Here is a 13,687-nt window from a genome sequence, read left to right on the forward strand (position 1 = left end):
TTGTACTTTACTTGAGTATTTCTTTTCATGCCAATTTCTACCTCTGCTCCTCCACATCTCAGAGGGAAATATTTTACTTTTTTACGTCACTATATTTAGGTATCCAGTTTCAGTTATTTTACAAATTAAGATTTTTACACACAAACATATGAAGAATTTTAAAAAACGTGATAGTTTGTTTAAATTATATTTCCCAATAGTGCATACAAGTAGGGAACAGCCGGGATGATTGAAACACTTTTCAGATATACGTCATTTTAAAATATAACGTTACAGACAGAAATAATTTCTTGTTGTCATCAACAACTCACGTGTGTTCTGTCAATAGCAGGTGTCATCTTGTTAAAATGTGGAACGACTTCAGTATAATTTCACTTTGAACGGAAGGTGCGCAGGTTTCTTCCGTCCTTACTGTGCGGGACAGATGAAACGCAACGATAAACACTTAAATAGTTTAGTATAATAGTACCTTTTATCCAAAGCGACTTACAATTGCTATACATGTCAGAGGTCGCACGCCTCTGGAGCAACGAGGGGTTAACAATGGATGTATCACAGTGGGGAGTTGAACCCAGGTCGCTCACACCAAAGGCACGGGTCTTATCCATTACGCCATCACCACGCCGTGGTATTTAGAAAGCTTGACGCTGCCCTAAATACATAATTGCATAATATAAAATAGTACAACAGTCACAGGATAATTTTCTGCATTGATTACTTTTATGTTCAATCCTTTAAGTCCATTTTCCTGATTATACATATTTCTATATAATTTTAAGTAGCACTTTACTTAAAAGAGTGTATTTTTACTTTGGGGTATTAGTACTTGTACTTAGATAAAATCTGAATACTTTATCCACCATCTTATAATAACTCCTGTGGCAGTATCATGTAAACAAACAAAAGTTAAGTTTACATTCAGTGTTACTCACTAAAACCCAGTGTGTATCAGTGAGGTTTAACAAATGTTTTGTGTGTATACACTGTATATTGAGATGTTCATATTTAGAAATCTGCCTTTCTGTCTGTCCAGCTGTTCGACCACATTGCGGCCTGTCTCGGTGATTTCCTCGTCTCTCAGGATCTGAAGGGAAAAACTCTTCCTCTGGGCTTCACCTTCTCCTTCCCCTGCGAACAGAAAGAAATTGACAAGGTCTCACGCACACTGCCGCACAATTAATTTCCCTCCAAAATTTTACACACTACTTTTACTTTTGTCTTTTTGTCGCACAAGAAAAGTGTCCATGATGGGACAGAGAATCAGCGTCTGTCTGCAGCTCGTGTCAGGACACCCTGTCCTCAGTGGGCCTGAGAGATTTACAAGAATTTGTTGTATTCACAAGTTTTAGGTGCAAACGTATTTTACGACTGGTCCAGACTTATAATGCCTTAATCTGAATGAAATTGGAGCTTAAGCATGACACAGAAATTAACTAAAACAGACGAAATTAACATTATGTTGATCATCATCATGGCTGACAATTTTCTTTTGTTTTTTTATGATTTAATTTTTTTTTTTTTGCCATATTTCTAGTCGCTATTTAAAGTACTATTAGTACTTTTTACTAATCCATTAGTTACTAGTAAATAATTACTAGTAACTGTTTTTTTTAGTTACTAGTAAATAATGGAATAGTAACTAAAAAAATAGGTAATTATTTTTATTAGTAATTATTTGCAGATTTTTTCCTAATATGTGCATTTCAGAAACTATTTGAATAGTTACCAATAAACATTTCTGTTTTACTAGTGTCTGTTATTATTAGTAGTAACTATTCCATTAGTTACTAGTTACTAACTATAGTGACTAGTAAACCTTCCAGTTTTACTAGTGTACATTATTATTATTAGTAGTAGTAGTAGTAGTAGTAACTAATCCAATAGTTAGGGTTTGTCTTATTTGTTGTAGAAAGATGTTTGTTAGCATCTAACTTCAGGTCAAAGTGAACTTTAATAAACTTATTTCAGTCACAGGGCAGCCCTGCTCTGATGATACGTCATTGATAGCTGTAATATTTGCTCATTCTTTCAGGTTCTCTAATACGACTTAACACTGCTGAACTTGTTTTCCTTTTGTCAGCTGATTTCTGACAGCAGGATTTGGAGCTCTGCAGTGTGAAATTCTTCAAACAAACGGAGCAGAACAGGAACAGCCTTACATGGCAGTAGACAAGTTAGAGTTTGACTTGAAACACTTGCAAACCTCACAGAACCGTTTAAGATTAGAGTGCGAACATGTTCATGCACGAGGCCCATTGTTCTGTGGGTATTTTTATAAGAAAATTAACAGCTTGTTCTTTTAAAACATTTTCGTCTTTTGTATTAAATTACAAATAAAAATGTTCTCTCTACACAGAGCATCTTGATCCGCTGGACCAAAGGCTTCAACTGCTCCGGCGTTGAGGGAAAAGATGTGGTGAAGTTACTGAAAGAGGCCATTCACAGGAGAGGGGTCAGTCTAAAAACACTACATGATGTCAGTCAAATGTATTAGAAACTAGAAGCCAAACAAAACAAGCTACTTGAATGTGCACCTTGAAGAAAGTGATTGGTAGATTAGTCGATAATGAAATGAATCATTAGTTGCAGCTCTAGTCATGTACAGTCATTTATAAGTTCAGCTGAAAACACGAACAACAGATCATTGTAAGAAGAATGCAATAAACCCAAACGGCACATTAGCGTGCAGCTCACCCTGTTTTTGTTTCCCAGAATGCACCTCTGAATACTCCCCCCAGGGTACGGGTGTGGATCATACATGTCCTGGCAGAGACAGTCAGTCATGTCCTTCACTCCAAACGTCGCCTATATTGTTGCTTGGCCTTTATTTTAGTTTAGACTGTACATCAGTGGTGCTAAACAAATGTGCAACCACTCAAATTACCACAAAGCACTTCTTGCCACACAGCTGAACTGGAGCTTTTGGGTATTTGGGGTTGTAGGAGCCATTTCAATGTTTTATGTCCAGGTTTGGCCTGTAGGTGGTGCTAGAGTTATGGCATAGCTAATTGGGGCTAATCTACTTAGGAGGGCAAGTGCAATCAGACACAGGTGTTGCCAGAGGGGCAAAGCCAACTGGTTTTTGACCGCCACCGATGCGGCAGCTGTGGCTATTTGTTTGATATTAGGAAACTGTCGATGGAGATGGAATATTGTACCATTATAGATGTTGAAGACCATATGTGCAACAATAAATCATATCTCTCATGACAGAGAAGAAAGCAGAAGTTGAACTCTTGTTGCACTCTTTCTAAACCAAACAAAGCGACCACGGTAAGCTCTGTGTAGCCCTCAGCTGCTTTAAGCTTAGGCTTAGCGGTTACAGGGGGGAAGCTGCTAATCTTTGCAAAATAAAATGGTTCAAATCAGTTCAACCTTGGCCAAAGGAACAACAATAAAATGCTGCGTACTCTGTGATGATAATCCAGTAATATAGTATATGATTTCACAGAGCCAGTACTTTTGATACTTCAGGTACGACTGCTGTACTTTTGCTAAATTTGCAAATAACAGATATTTTGGGGGGCCACTTGGTGGCAGTGGAAACAACTTGTGAACACAGCATTGACATGTCATCACCTTTTAGCAGCATTATCCTTCATTTGCAGTCTCTGTTTGCTCTGTTTCAAATCCTAAGGGAAATATCTGGCTCTGCTAAATGCTCCACTATGAAAACTCCCCCTTTTTATAGCCACAAATATCAAGTTACAACCAAACCCATCAGAAAAAAAATAACACTTAAACACAAATTAGCATAATTAGAACCACCTAAAATTATAGAAACCCTCTTGGGGAGTCGTGATGTTTAGTGATGTTGATCTGAAATCACTGGCAAAGAGGGAGAAGAGCCGCGGGGGCAGAACAATTCAATTCAGTTCATTTATATATATCAGTTTTTTTATGTAGCGCCAGATCACAACAACAGTTATGTCATTGCACTTTTCATAAATGAGCAGGTCTAGACCGTGATATTATTTACAGAAACCCGACAGATCCCACCAAGAGCAGCACTAGGCGACAGAGGCAAGTAAAAAACTTCCTTTTAAGAGGCAGAAACCTCGAGCAGAACCACGGCTCAGGGTGGGCGGCCATCTGCCTCCACCGAGAGAGAGAGAATATTGTGTACATAAATATATAGATTGACGACATAAATTAATAATTGTTAATTGTTTGTTAATATTGTAGTAAGAGAAACTTGAACTTTAGGCCCTCATTAAAAGCAATGTGTCACTCAGTGTGTGCGTGTAGGCAGCTTATGTTGTATACAGATTGTAAATAGGAAGGATATAAACAATCGTGTATTGCTGTCCCTCTGCAGGATTATGATATAGGCTCAGTTGCTATGGTGAACGACACAGTGGGCACGATGATGAGCTGCGGCTACAAGGACCAGAGCTGTGAGATCGGCATGATCATCGGTAACATTTTAACACATAAAACAACTTCAGATAAAACTTATATGAATCTGACTCTGCCCATCAGGGTTTTTGCTGGATGGAAAATATGTGATTTTATTTTACATATGTACACATGGAAGAGGTACGCAGATATTTTAGTAATAGTAGCAATACCACAGTGCAGAAATACTTTCCAAACATGCAGTACTGCCAAAAGTACTCATTGTGTAGAATGGCACATTTCAGAATAATATATATTTTATCACTGGATTTTAATTATTGATGCATCACTTTAATGTTGCAGCTGGAAAACGTGCAGCTCATTTTATATGCTGCTGTGTAGCTTAATCTATAATAATAATATGTTTATAATTTATTAGTTGATTTATGATTAGTTTTGTTTGTTAGAATAATAATTGTCTAAAGCAGGGGGTTTCAAAGTGTGTGAGGTGGGCCTCCCCAGGGGGGCTCCAAACAGTTTCAGGGGCGGCTCAGTGAATGGAAGCGAAACAATATAACATTAATTATTGCATTAGTTATCAAAATGAGATCACATAGAATAGCTTACATGTGAGAGACTAATCAATGCCTTAGGACAGAGCTTTTTGAACTTATTTGTGTTCAGATCACAACCCCGGGCCTAGATGGTACCAAAGAACAAGCAGCAATTTAGATTTAATCTTCTTGCTTCTCTTCCTCTTTAGGTACGGGAACCAACGCCTGCTACATGGAGGAGATGAAGAACATAAAGCGTGTGGAGGGCGAGGACGGACGGATGTGCATCAACACTGAGTGGGGCGGCTTCGGAGATGACGGCTCCCTGGAAGACATCCTGACGGAGTTTGACGTGGAGGTGGACAAGACGTCCATCAATCCCGGCATCCACATGTAAGAATGACGATCGCTCATCATAGGTGTTTTTAGAGTTGAAACTATCAGGCGGTCAGCAGAAAGTTTCACTTTTAATAATACTCTATATGGACAGAGACTTTTAAGAGGAGACACGGCGGTTAAAGAATGAACCCCCTCCCACTAGAAAGCCAGTTGTTTTTGCTTTTAAATGCCGTGAAACATATTAAGCCGCTCGTGTGATTCTACTGACATAAGGGTCTACTTCGCATGCGTAGTAGAAGTATAGCCGGTGGGGGGAAATGCTTATTAAACCTTATTTTGGGGCAAAGTCATTTAACTTTTTCAGCAGTATTCATCAGATTTTCTTGGTGATTCTATATATGTAGTTTTTATAGAGAGCATTTGATTGAACTCTTGCCCTTGTCCTTTGTTTTATTTTTAGCACTTACCTGTTTTATCATGTAGCACGTTTGGGGTTTGCTTAAATATAAAGTGCATTACATATTAAAATTATTATTATTATTATTATTCATGACAAAATGAAAGTGCATTATGGTTCTCCCCCCATTCATTTAGATAGATAGAGGTCAGGGCCCGTGTTTATCAAGCTTCTCAGAATTACTCATAAGAACTGACTTAAGAGTAAAAAAATTCTTTCTCCTAATTTGAGTGAAGTGTAGGACTAAATCTAAAGTGTCAATCTTACAACACTTTGCTGTAACACAAACAGGATTTTGGATGACGATGTCGCCAAGGACCAATCACTGATTAGATTTCCTCCTTTAAGAATATTCTCAGATAATTTAACATTGAATGGTGAAATTCTTAAGAGGAGTTTACACTTTTTTTCAAGATAATACATTATGATATAGGCCCACACATTAAGAAATTAAAGATAAAGTTTATCTTCATATGAGCGCCATCAAAGGTGCCTACTACTCCTGTATTGCTGGCTATTTGCATGAACTGTGTTTGCTTCTGTCGGATTTCCGGGGGGTTTGTTGGAAAGTCGATTAAAAGCGTGACAGTCGAGCTGTAAGTGCTATAATTGTTTCCATGACTATTCGGCTTATTGATGGTTGTGAGGGTCCAAAATCATCAGTATTGCTGCGTTTGTTCTGTGGCAAATAAACGAAGCGTCATCTCCACCTTCAATTTAACTGGAAACGCTTTACTGCGTAAAGTCAGTGGTGAGATGACGTCCCTCTCCAACTCACTGACAAAGTTTATGCCTGAGCTGTCCGACCCCGTCTTATTGACTGCGCATTGTCAAATAATTCAGAAACATTCTTCCTCTCCTGAAAGGTGCATGTCTCCACAGCTCTCGAGCTGTCTTAAATAACTGGGAGAATAAGAGAGATTCCTAGCTTTGAGAACTTTGATAACTTGCTTTCATTCTTAAGTTTAAAAGTAGGAGTAAATTTCATGAATTGTCAGCACTAAAATGGCACTTTGAGAAGCTTAATAAATACCGGCCCTGGTCTTGGTTAGTCCAAAATATCTGCCCAGAGGCGTTACCAAGATGGCTGTCGAGTGGCCGAACCTGCCTATAAGGAGGACTTTGATATCCACCATTTAAGTCATTTGTCAGGAATAGATATTCCAGATATTCTCTGCTTCCAGCTTCTCAAATCCTTTTTTTTAGGATTGGTTGGTTTCAGAAATGTCATGTGCATTTTCCTTCCGCAGCCATGCTAGCAGCTCTGTTAATCTTACTTGCTCACAATGACAAAGCCAACATGTTGAGCTTGTTTAGCAGGTCAACAATGTTTACCATGGCTGATGGGAATGTACAGAAGCCCTGAGAGGTCTGAAATACTTTTCTCTCTGGTGTTTATGACTTAAAGGATAACTTGGGTATTTTTCACCCTGGATCCTATTTCCCACCGTGTTTTTGTGTCTTATTGAGCAATGAGAGCAAAGTATTTTGAAATTTTTCCATTACTGAGCGTTGTACTCCGCACAGCGATTGAACAGTGGATAAGACTCATGCCATTGGTTTGGGAAACCAGGGTTCAATTCCCACTGCGACACATCCACCAATGTGTGCCTGAGCAAGACACTTAACCCCTAGTTGCTCCAGAGGCGTGCGACCTGTATATACGCAAGTCGCTTTAGTTAAAAGCGCTCGGCTAAATGAGTAAATGTAAATGCACTAAAGTGTTTCTTTTTGCCGCTGACAGGCTCAGATTGTTATTACAAGTGTCTGACAACTTTATGGAAAGGATCCCTACAGAGAGAGGCCTTTTTTTAAAGAGTAAGATCCTTTTTGTTTAACCAGAAACCGTTGCTATATATCGCTCTCATCAAAGCCACCAGACTCCCTTGATAAAAACAGTAATTTTACCTCTCTGGTCTACCACTGCCTCGATCGCTTAGTATTTTTGTGTCATTTTGAATCTTTGGTGTTAAGTAACACTGTTACACAAACATACTGACCAGCAGAATATCCCGTATTCTGCAAGCTAGAATTACTGTTTTTGATGGTTTTGCCTCTTTCCGTGCTGTTTAATCCTGTGCTTTTTTCCTCCTGCAGCTTTGAGAAGATGATTAGCGGCATGTATTTGGGAGAAATCGTGCGGCTGCTGCTGGTGAGGATGACGGAGGACAACGTGCTGTTTGAGGGACAGACCTCAGAGGCGCTGCTGACTCCGGGGAAATTTGAGACAAAGTTCATCTCTGAGATTGAAGAGTGAGTGTCCAACACAGGTTTCTTAAATCAATCATCCGCCTTTCGTCAGAAGGCTTCGATACTGTGGTTTGGAATCGTGAACTTTCTAATCTGAGGCTGAAAAGTGATACAGTTCAGCACTTTCCTTAAATGGAAATGCAACTGTTTTAAACTTTTTGGTTGGTTCTAATGACATTTTTAATCGCCTAGAGCCTTTCTTTACCCCTCTTCAAGATAGAACCAGGCCTTTATTTTTTATTTGTTTCTTGTGTTCATTTGTTGTTGTTGTTGTTGCAGTCGTCAGTGCAAACTCAACATTTTCACGTATTAAGCTTTTAAGTCAGGGATGCTGGAGGTCAGTCAGAGCTGAAAGGGGGTGCTAAGAGAAAGTCCGTCTATATAATGGCGTCTTGTACTAAAAGCTATGCGACATTTACATTTTTTACATTAATTTGAATGATCATTTGCTGTACATCTAATACTCAATAACAACAGTTAACAAAGCAGACTTGAACACCAACATACTGTTTGTCAAAGTAGCTACAGTGAAGAACACAGAAGTATAGCATGAAAACTGCAAGGACATGAAGAGGGAGAGAGGCAGCATGTGGGCGAAAGACATGACCAGCATACAACAGCCGTCACTTTGCAGTGTAGCTCAGAGTCTTAGCGGATAAACCTGGGAGTTATTTTAGTGCATAGATCAGGCGTCTTATCATACTGTGTCACTGAAAAGTGGCAGTGCATTTAACTCTAACTCTAACAAGCTCTAGCTCTAGCTGACTGGATTTAACGGTTCCCTGACATTTTTGGTTACTTTGATTTACTTGAAAAAACTCTCAAACACCTCAAAGTGTTCACGAAACAATAGAAAAGCTCAGACCTGCTGTGAGTCGCTGTACTGTGCTGGAGGTATTATAATAGACTGTATAACAGTGTAACTAAAGTAGTCTCCACTCCTTTACAGAGTAGATTACACGTTTTGAACAAATGATTATTTATCATTATTCTCATTTTCATTGAAAAACATTTGATTGTGGCAAGATATATAAGGCAAGTCAAGGCAAGTTTATTTGTATAACACATTTCAAAAACAAGGCAATTCAAAGTGCTTTACATAAATCATTAAAGCATTATGGGGAAATGAAAAAAGTAAATAAAGAAATAAAAACAACACAATTTTTATAGAGTTAATTTGAAAATAAAGCAGGATACAGGACAGTAAAAGTTACAGTGCAATCTACTTTATTATTTAATGAAAGTTAAAAGTCTTCAGTCTTGATTTAAAAGAACTGAACGCTGCTTCTCCTTGTTTAGTTTTCTGAGGACCGAAAGCAGACCTGATCCCAGACGACCTGAGAGGTCTAGATGGTTCATAACGAAGCAGAAGATCAGAAAATGTAGCAAACAAAGATATTTTCTTAAGTCTCTCTAGGATATGATGTGTTGACCAGGACGACAATATTTAATTTAAAATGGCATTTTGACACACATATCACCTTCAACAAATACTGCGTGCCTCCTGTGAGTTGAAATTGCAGTAGGTCATTTTGCGATTTTGATAACATGTGGATTAATTGATCAGCCCTACTGTAAACCCATAATAAAACCGTGACATTAAGATAAGCAGCTGGTTCCAGAGCTGTGAACTCATCCAGCTCTCTCAGACCGTCAGCTGTACATTAGATTATAAAACTAACAACAAATGCAGGTCCAGGTGATCACAAGCAGCAGATGTCAATGTGCACAATACGACACATTCCCACTTCCTGTGTAGACTGTTGAAACGCATATGGCCGATAGATCAGTGTCTTTTAAACGTTTGCTTTGTATCATTTGACCATTTTGTTTAATCCTTTGGTCCTCCATGTGGTCTTTATTTCCTGTCCGTGTCTCAGGCTGGACAACGGTCTGAAAAACACCCAGAATATTCTGACGCAGTTGGGTTTGAAATGGGATTTGGTCGACTCCCATGTGGTGCGTCTGGTCTGCGACGCCGTGTCCTCACGCTCCGCCCATCTCTGCGCCGCTGCTCTTGCCACCATCGCCAACCGTATCCGGTGTAACCGCAGGCTGGACCGCCTGAAGACCACTGTGGGGGTGGACGGGACGGTCTACAGGAAACACCCCAAGTAAGAAGGAAAATGAGGGAAATACAGGCAAAAGATGAGAATGAACTGTAAAAAGCCCATATATATGAGCTTCTTTAAAATCTTTTATTCCTCCTCAAATCTTTATTGCTAAAAGAGAAATAAAGTCTACACGAGACATGAAGTACACAGAACTTTGTGATCTGTAATATGGTTATAACGGTTAGTTTGCTGTCCATGTAGAGTGAACTGGACGTCTGTGTGTTGTTTATACACTCTGATAATGATAATCCAACACATCTTTGTAGTAGCGTCCATGTTGATTCCACATTCCGACTTAAGAGCACATGAACAACGCAACAAATGAAACCATCCCAGGAGCACCTGAATGCACCGTGAGCCGCTGGTTGTAATTCACAACCATCACCACTAGATGCCACTAAAACTTACACACTGAACCTTTAAGTAAAAGTATTTAAGTACAATCGGGAAAATGTACTTAAAGTATTAAAAGTAAAAGTACTCAATACAGAAAAATGTCCACTGGGACTGTTATACTACTATTACTATATATTATATCATGAAATTATTAGTACTCATGCATTCATGTAAAATTACTTTCGTAGTTGTTGAGAGCTCATTTTGAACACTTTAGTATCCAACTGCATGAAAAGAAAACAAACAGACCTAATTTGTACTTAAGTACAGTACTTGACTAAAAGTACTTAGTTACTGTCCACCACTAACTAAAGTACAATTAATCAACAAGTCTAACATCGGCTATGAAGACATATTTTATGCTCATGTACTCTGTTTATAAATGACGATCCTGTTGTGTTGTTGCTCTGCTTCTGACCTCTGATAGGACAGAATATAATTTTACCATCATTCATTCATAAGTTTTATTTGATGAAAGAGAGAAGGGATGTCGTTCTTCAGTAGGCACTTTTGTTTTGACTTTTGTCTTTATTTTAACCTTAAAATGGCAACGGTTATCTCGGATCTACTGAAAATGACATTGGGTTTGGTTCTCTTCTGTAAGTGTTATGTTTTCGAAAGCAAGTAAAGCAAACAGCATTTTTATTTTTTGGTCATCTATCATTGTGCCAGTGACGAAACAGCTGATTTGCAGATGAACCAGGAGGAAGTGTTGCGTTGTTTTTTCCTCTTCTCAGTTTTGGGGAGATGTAAATCATATTTATTTGTCTGGCAGGAGGCGCTGGGTGTTGACACATTAACACACTTGTGAATTGCTGTTTGTCACTTCTCTGTCCTTCAGCATTTAAATTACTGTAAATATTTACCTTTTACTGTTTATTTATATACCACTACACACGTGCATTACTCTGGCACTTAAACTGCATTTCTTTGTCTCAGTACATGAACTCTGACGTGACATTTTAATTTTTAGATTTAATATATAATCAAATAAAAAAATCTAAAACATTTCTTCATGATATGATGATGAGCACTGCACTCAGTACTCTCTCTTGTCTCTCTCCCTCCCTCCCTGTAGTTTCAGCATGAAGCTCCAGGCGATGGTGCGCCTCCTCGCTCCCGAGTGTGACATCACCTTCCTCGTCTCGGAGGACGGCAGCGGGAAGGGCGCTGCCATGGTAACTGCTGTGGCGCAGCGGCTGGCTCTCCGGCTGTTGGAGGACAGCGATAGTGAGGACGACGAAGAAGAGAAATAACAAGAGTGTAGAGGATGTAGTTGCACTTGTGAGTCTGCTGTATTTTAGTTCAGATACATTTTATGTGAATGAAGTTTTTCTGCTGATGCATTCATGTAATATTACTTTAAAAGAACAAGAAGCAATTGCTGTTTTCTAACTTTGTAGTGTTTTTGCATTTAGAAATATTAAAGGTTCGACCCCTAGTAGCGCTATGGAGGAGTTTTTCTTTAAGTGGGTTGCTATGGCAAGCCGTTTTCACATTTATCATTTCAAACTTACTAGTCACTATTTAAAAGCTACTAATACTTATTTATTACTTAGTAGTAACTATTCCCATTTTACAAGTAGCAATTGATTAGTAATAAAAGTATCTTGTCATTAATTGCATTTTTGCCATTGAAATCAAAGGGGCTCTACAGTTCAGATATCACCTATTCATTAGTTATTAGTAACATTTCCATTTTACTAGTGTCTATTATTTAGATACTAGTACCTATTTATTAGTTACTAGTAAGTAATTGAATAGTTACTAGTAACAACATTTAAATGTTACTATCAACAAGCCATTTTACTGGTTATTAATGAATGGCTAGTACTCAAAGAAAATTTACTAGTAAGAATTCAAATGTTCTAGTATCTTTTGGAATAGTTACTAGTAACTTACTAGTATCGAAATAATAGATAATGATAGAAATGATGACTGTAACTATTCAAATAAGTACTAGTAATTAATGAATAAGTATTAGTAAATAACAAGAGCGACTGGTAAGTTATAAAAAATAAATGCCAAACGGCTTGCCATAGGGACCCTGTTTTGTTGCACACAAGTACACACGTGCACGTGTTCAGGCAGGTGATTCGTTACCCAGTCCTGCCAACAGTGTCACACCTTGCACTGAATTACAGGAGGCGGTAACACATCAAGAAATGTGCCAGCAAAAGAAGAAAAAAAGAAGACTGCAGCTTTTATTAGGAGGGAAATACACCTGACACATTTGTTAGACGTTAAAGATACACACAATGTGTTGTGGTAAGGAGCACTGAATGTCAACTCCACATGGCACCTGCAACCCATGAAAAAGAGCAACTTCACCAACAAATAATAATAATTTGCAGATCACATATTAAACATGGGGTATGGGTGAAAATAGAAGTGTCAAATAATTTGATATATTCAAATTGAAATCATTTGTTTTTTCTTAAATGCCATTTTTATTATCTGTACCATTTATCAATTATCCATATTTTCCATATTTTTCATTGAGGATGAACTGCCTGCTGTGTTTTTGTAATTTATGTGACAAATGCAGTTTCATCACAGTTGAAATTACCTTTCATTCTTTTGGATCTAACAATCTATCACTGAAATGCTGTCACCTGTTTACTTGACTGGATTGAATGTTTCCTCTGACCCTCACACAGAGGCGTGCACTTTGGATAAATGATCATTTGTTTGAGTTCAAGCAGCAGAATAGTAATATTAAGGACAAGCACATTTTTATAGCACATTTCAACAACAAGGAGATTCATAAAACATTAAAGCAACATAGGGCAGTATAAAAAGACAGCTGTTGCATGAGTGACTGGCGCAACTAAACTTTACACATGATGAATAAAATCAATGCGCACCTGATGGCTATTAGCCGTCAGGAAATGTGTGATTGGATTCTCCTGAATCTGTTCATAACAACTTTGGTGAAGAGAATAATAAAAACACACAAAAGAAGAAAAAAAAATAGCTGAGAGCAGGAGTCAAATACACAATCTTTAGACTTTAAGTCCTGTCCTCTATTAACTGAGCTAACCGGTCACACGAGGAAGTATTCTGCAGTTATCCACCAGAAAACCCCTGTATTCAGCTATGGTTTATCTCTTTGAACTTTGAGCTTAGGGCTTCCGTAGATATGAGAATTTGGATCTCCTCAACTTCAAATTTCACAGTGTTATCTAGTTTATTAAACTGATTTAGTATGACTGAGATAATACATGTGTTACAGATAT

At 38.2% G+C, this 13,687-nt stretch overlaps 1 protein-coding gene across 1 annotated transcript; it reads left to right on the plus strand.

Annotated features, from left to right (window-relative positions):
- Nucleotides 1-2,497: 2,497 nt before the first annotated feature.
- LOC119884553 (hexokinase-4-like) lies at nt 2,498-11,889 on the plus strand. Its single transcript, XM_038694939.1, has 6 exons — nt 2,498-3,273; nt 4,319-4,418; nt 5,102-5,285; nt 7,786-7,941; nt 9,819-10,052; nt 11,527-11,889. The coding sequence occupies exons 2-6, from the start codon at nt 4,343-4,345 to the stop codon at nt 11,702-11,704; spliced, it is 828 nt and encodes a 275-aa protein (XP_038550867.1). The 5' UTR covers nt 2,498-3,273; nt 4,319-4,342; the 3' UTR covers nt 11,705-11,889.
- Nucleotides 11,890-13,687: the final 1,798 nt, after the last annotated feature.

This window comes from Micropterus salmoides, unplaced genomic scaffold (genome assembly GCF_014851395.1).
Source record: "Micropterus salmoides isolate LMB-PRFRI ecotype aquatic unplaced genomic scaffold, ASM1485139v1 Ms_hic_scaffold_3527, whole genome shotgun sequence".
Classification (NCBI taxonomy): Eukaryota; Metazoa; Chordata; class Actinopteri; order Centrarchiformes; family Centrarchidae; genus Micropterus; species Micropterus salmoides.

Coding starts and splice junctions, on each gene's coding strand:
- LOC119884553 (XM_038694939.1), top strand. CDS start 4,343: ATGGTGAACGACACAGTGGGCACGATGATGAGCTGCGGCTACAAGGAC. Junction 4,419..5,101: donor TGAGATCGGCATGATCATCG/GTAACATTTTAA, acceptor CTTCCTCTTTAG/GTACGGGAACCAACGCCTGC. Junction 7,942..9,818: donor TTCATCTCTGAGATTGAAGA/GTGAGTGTCCAA, acceptor TCCGTGTCTCAG/GCTGGACAACGGTCTGAAAA.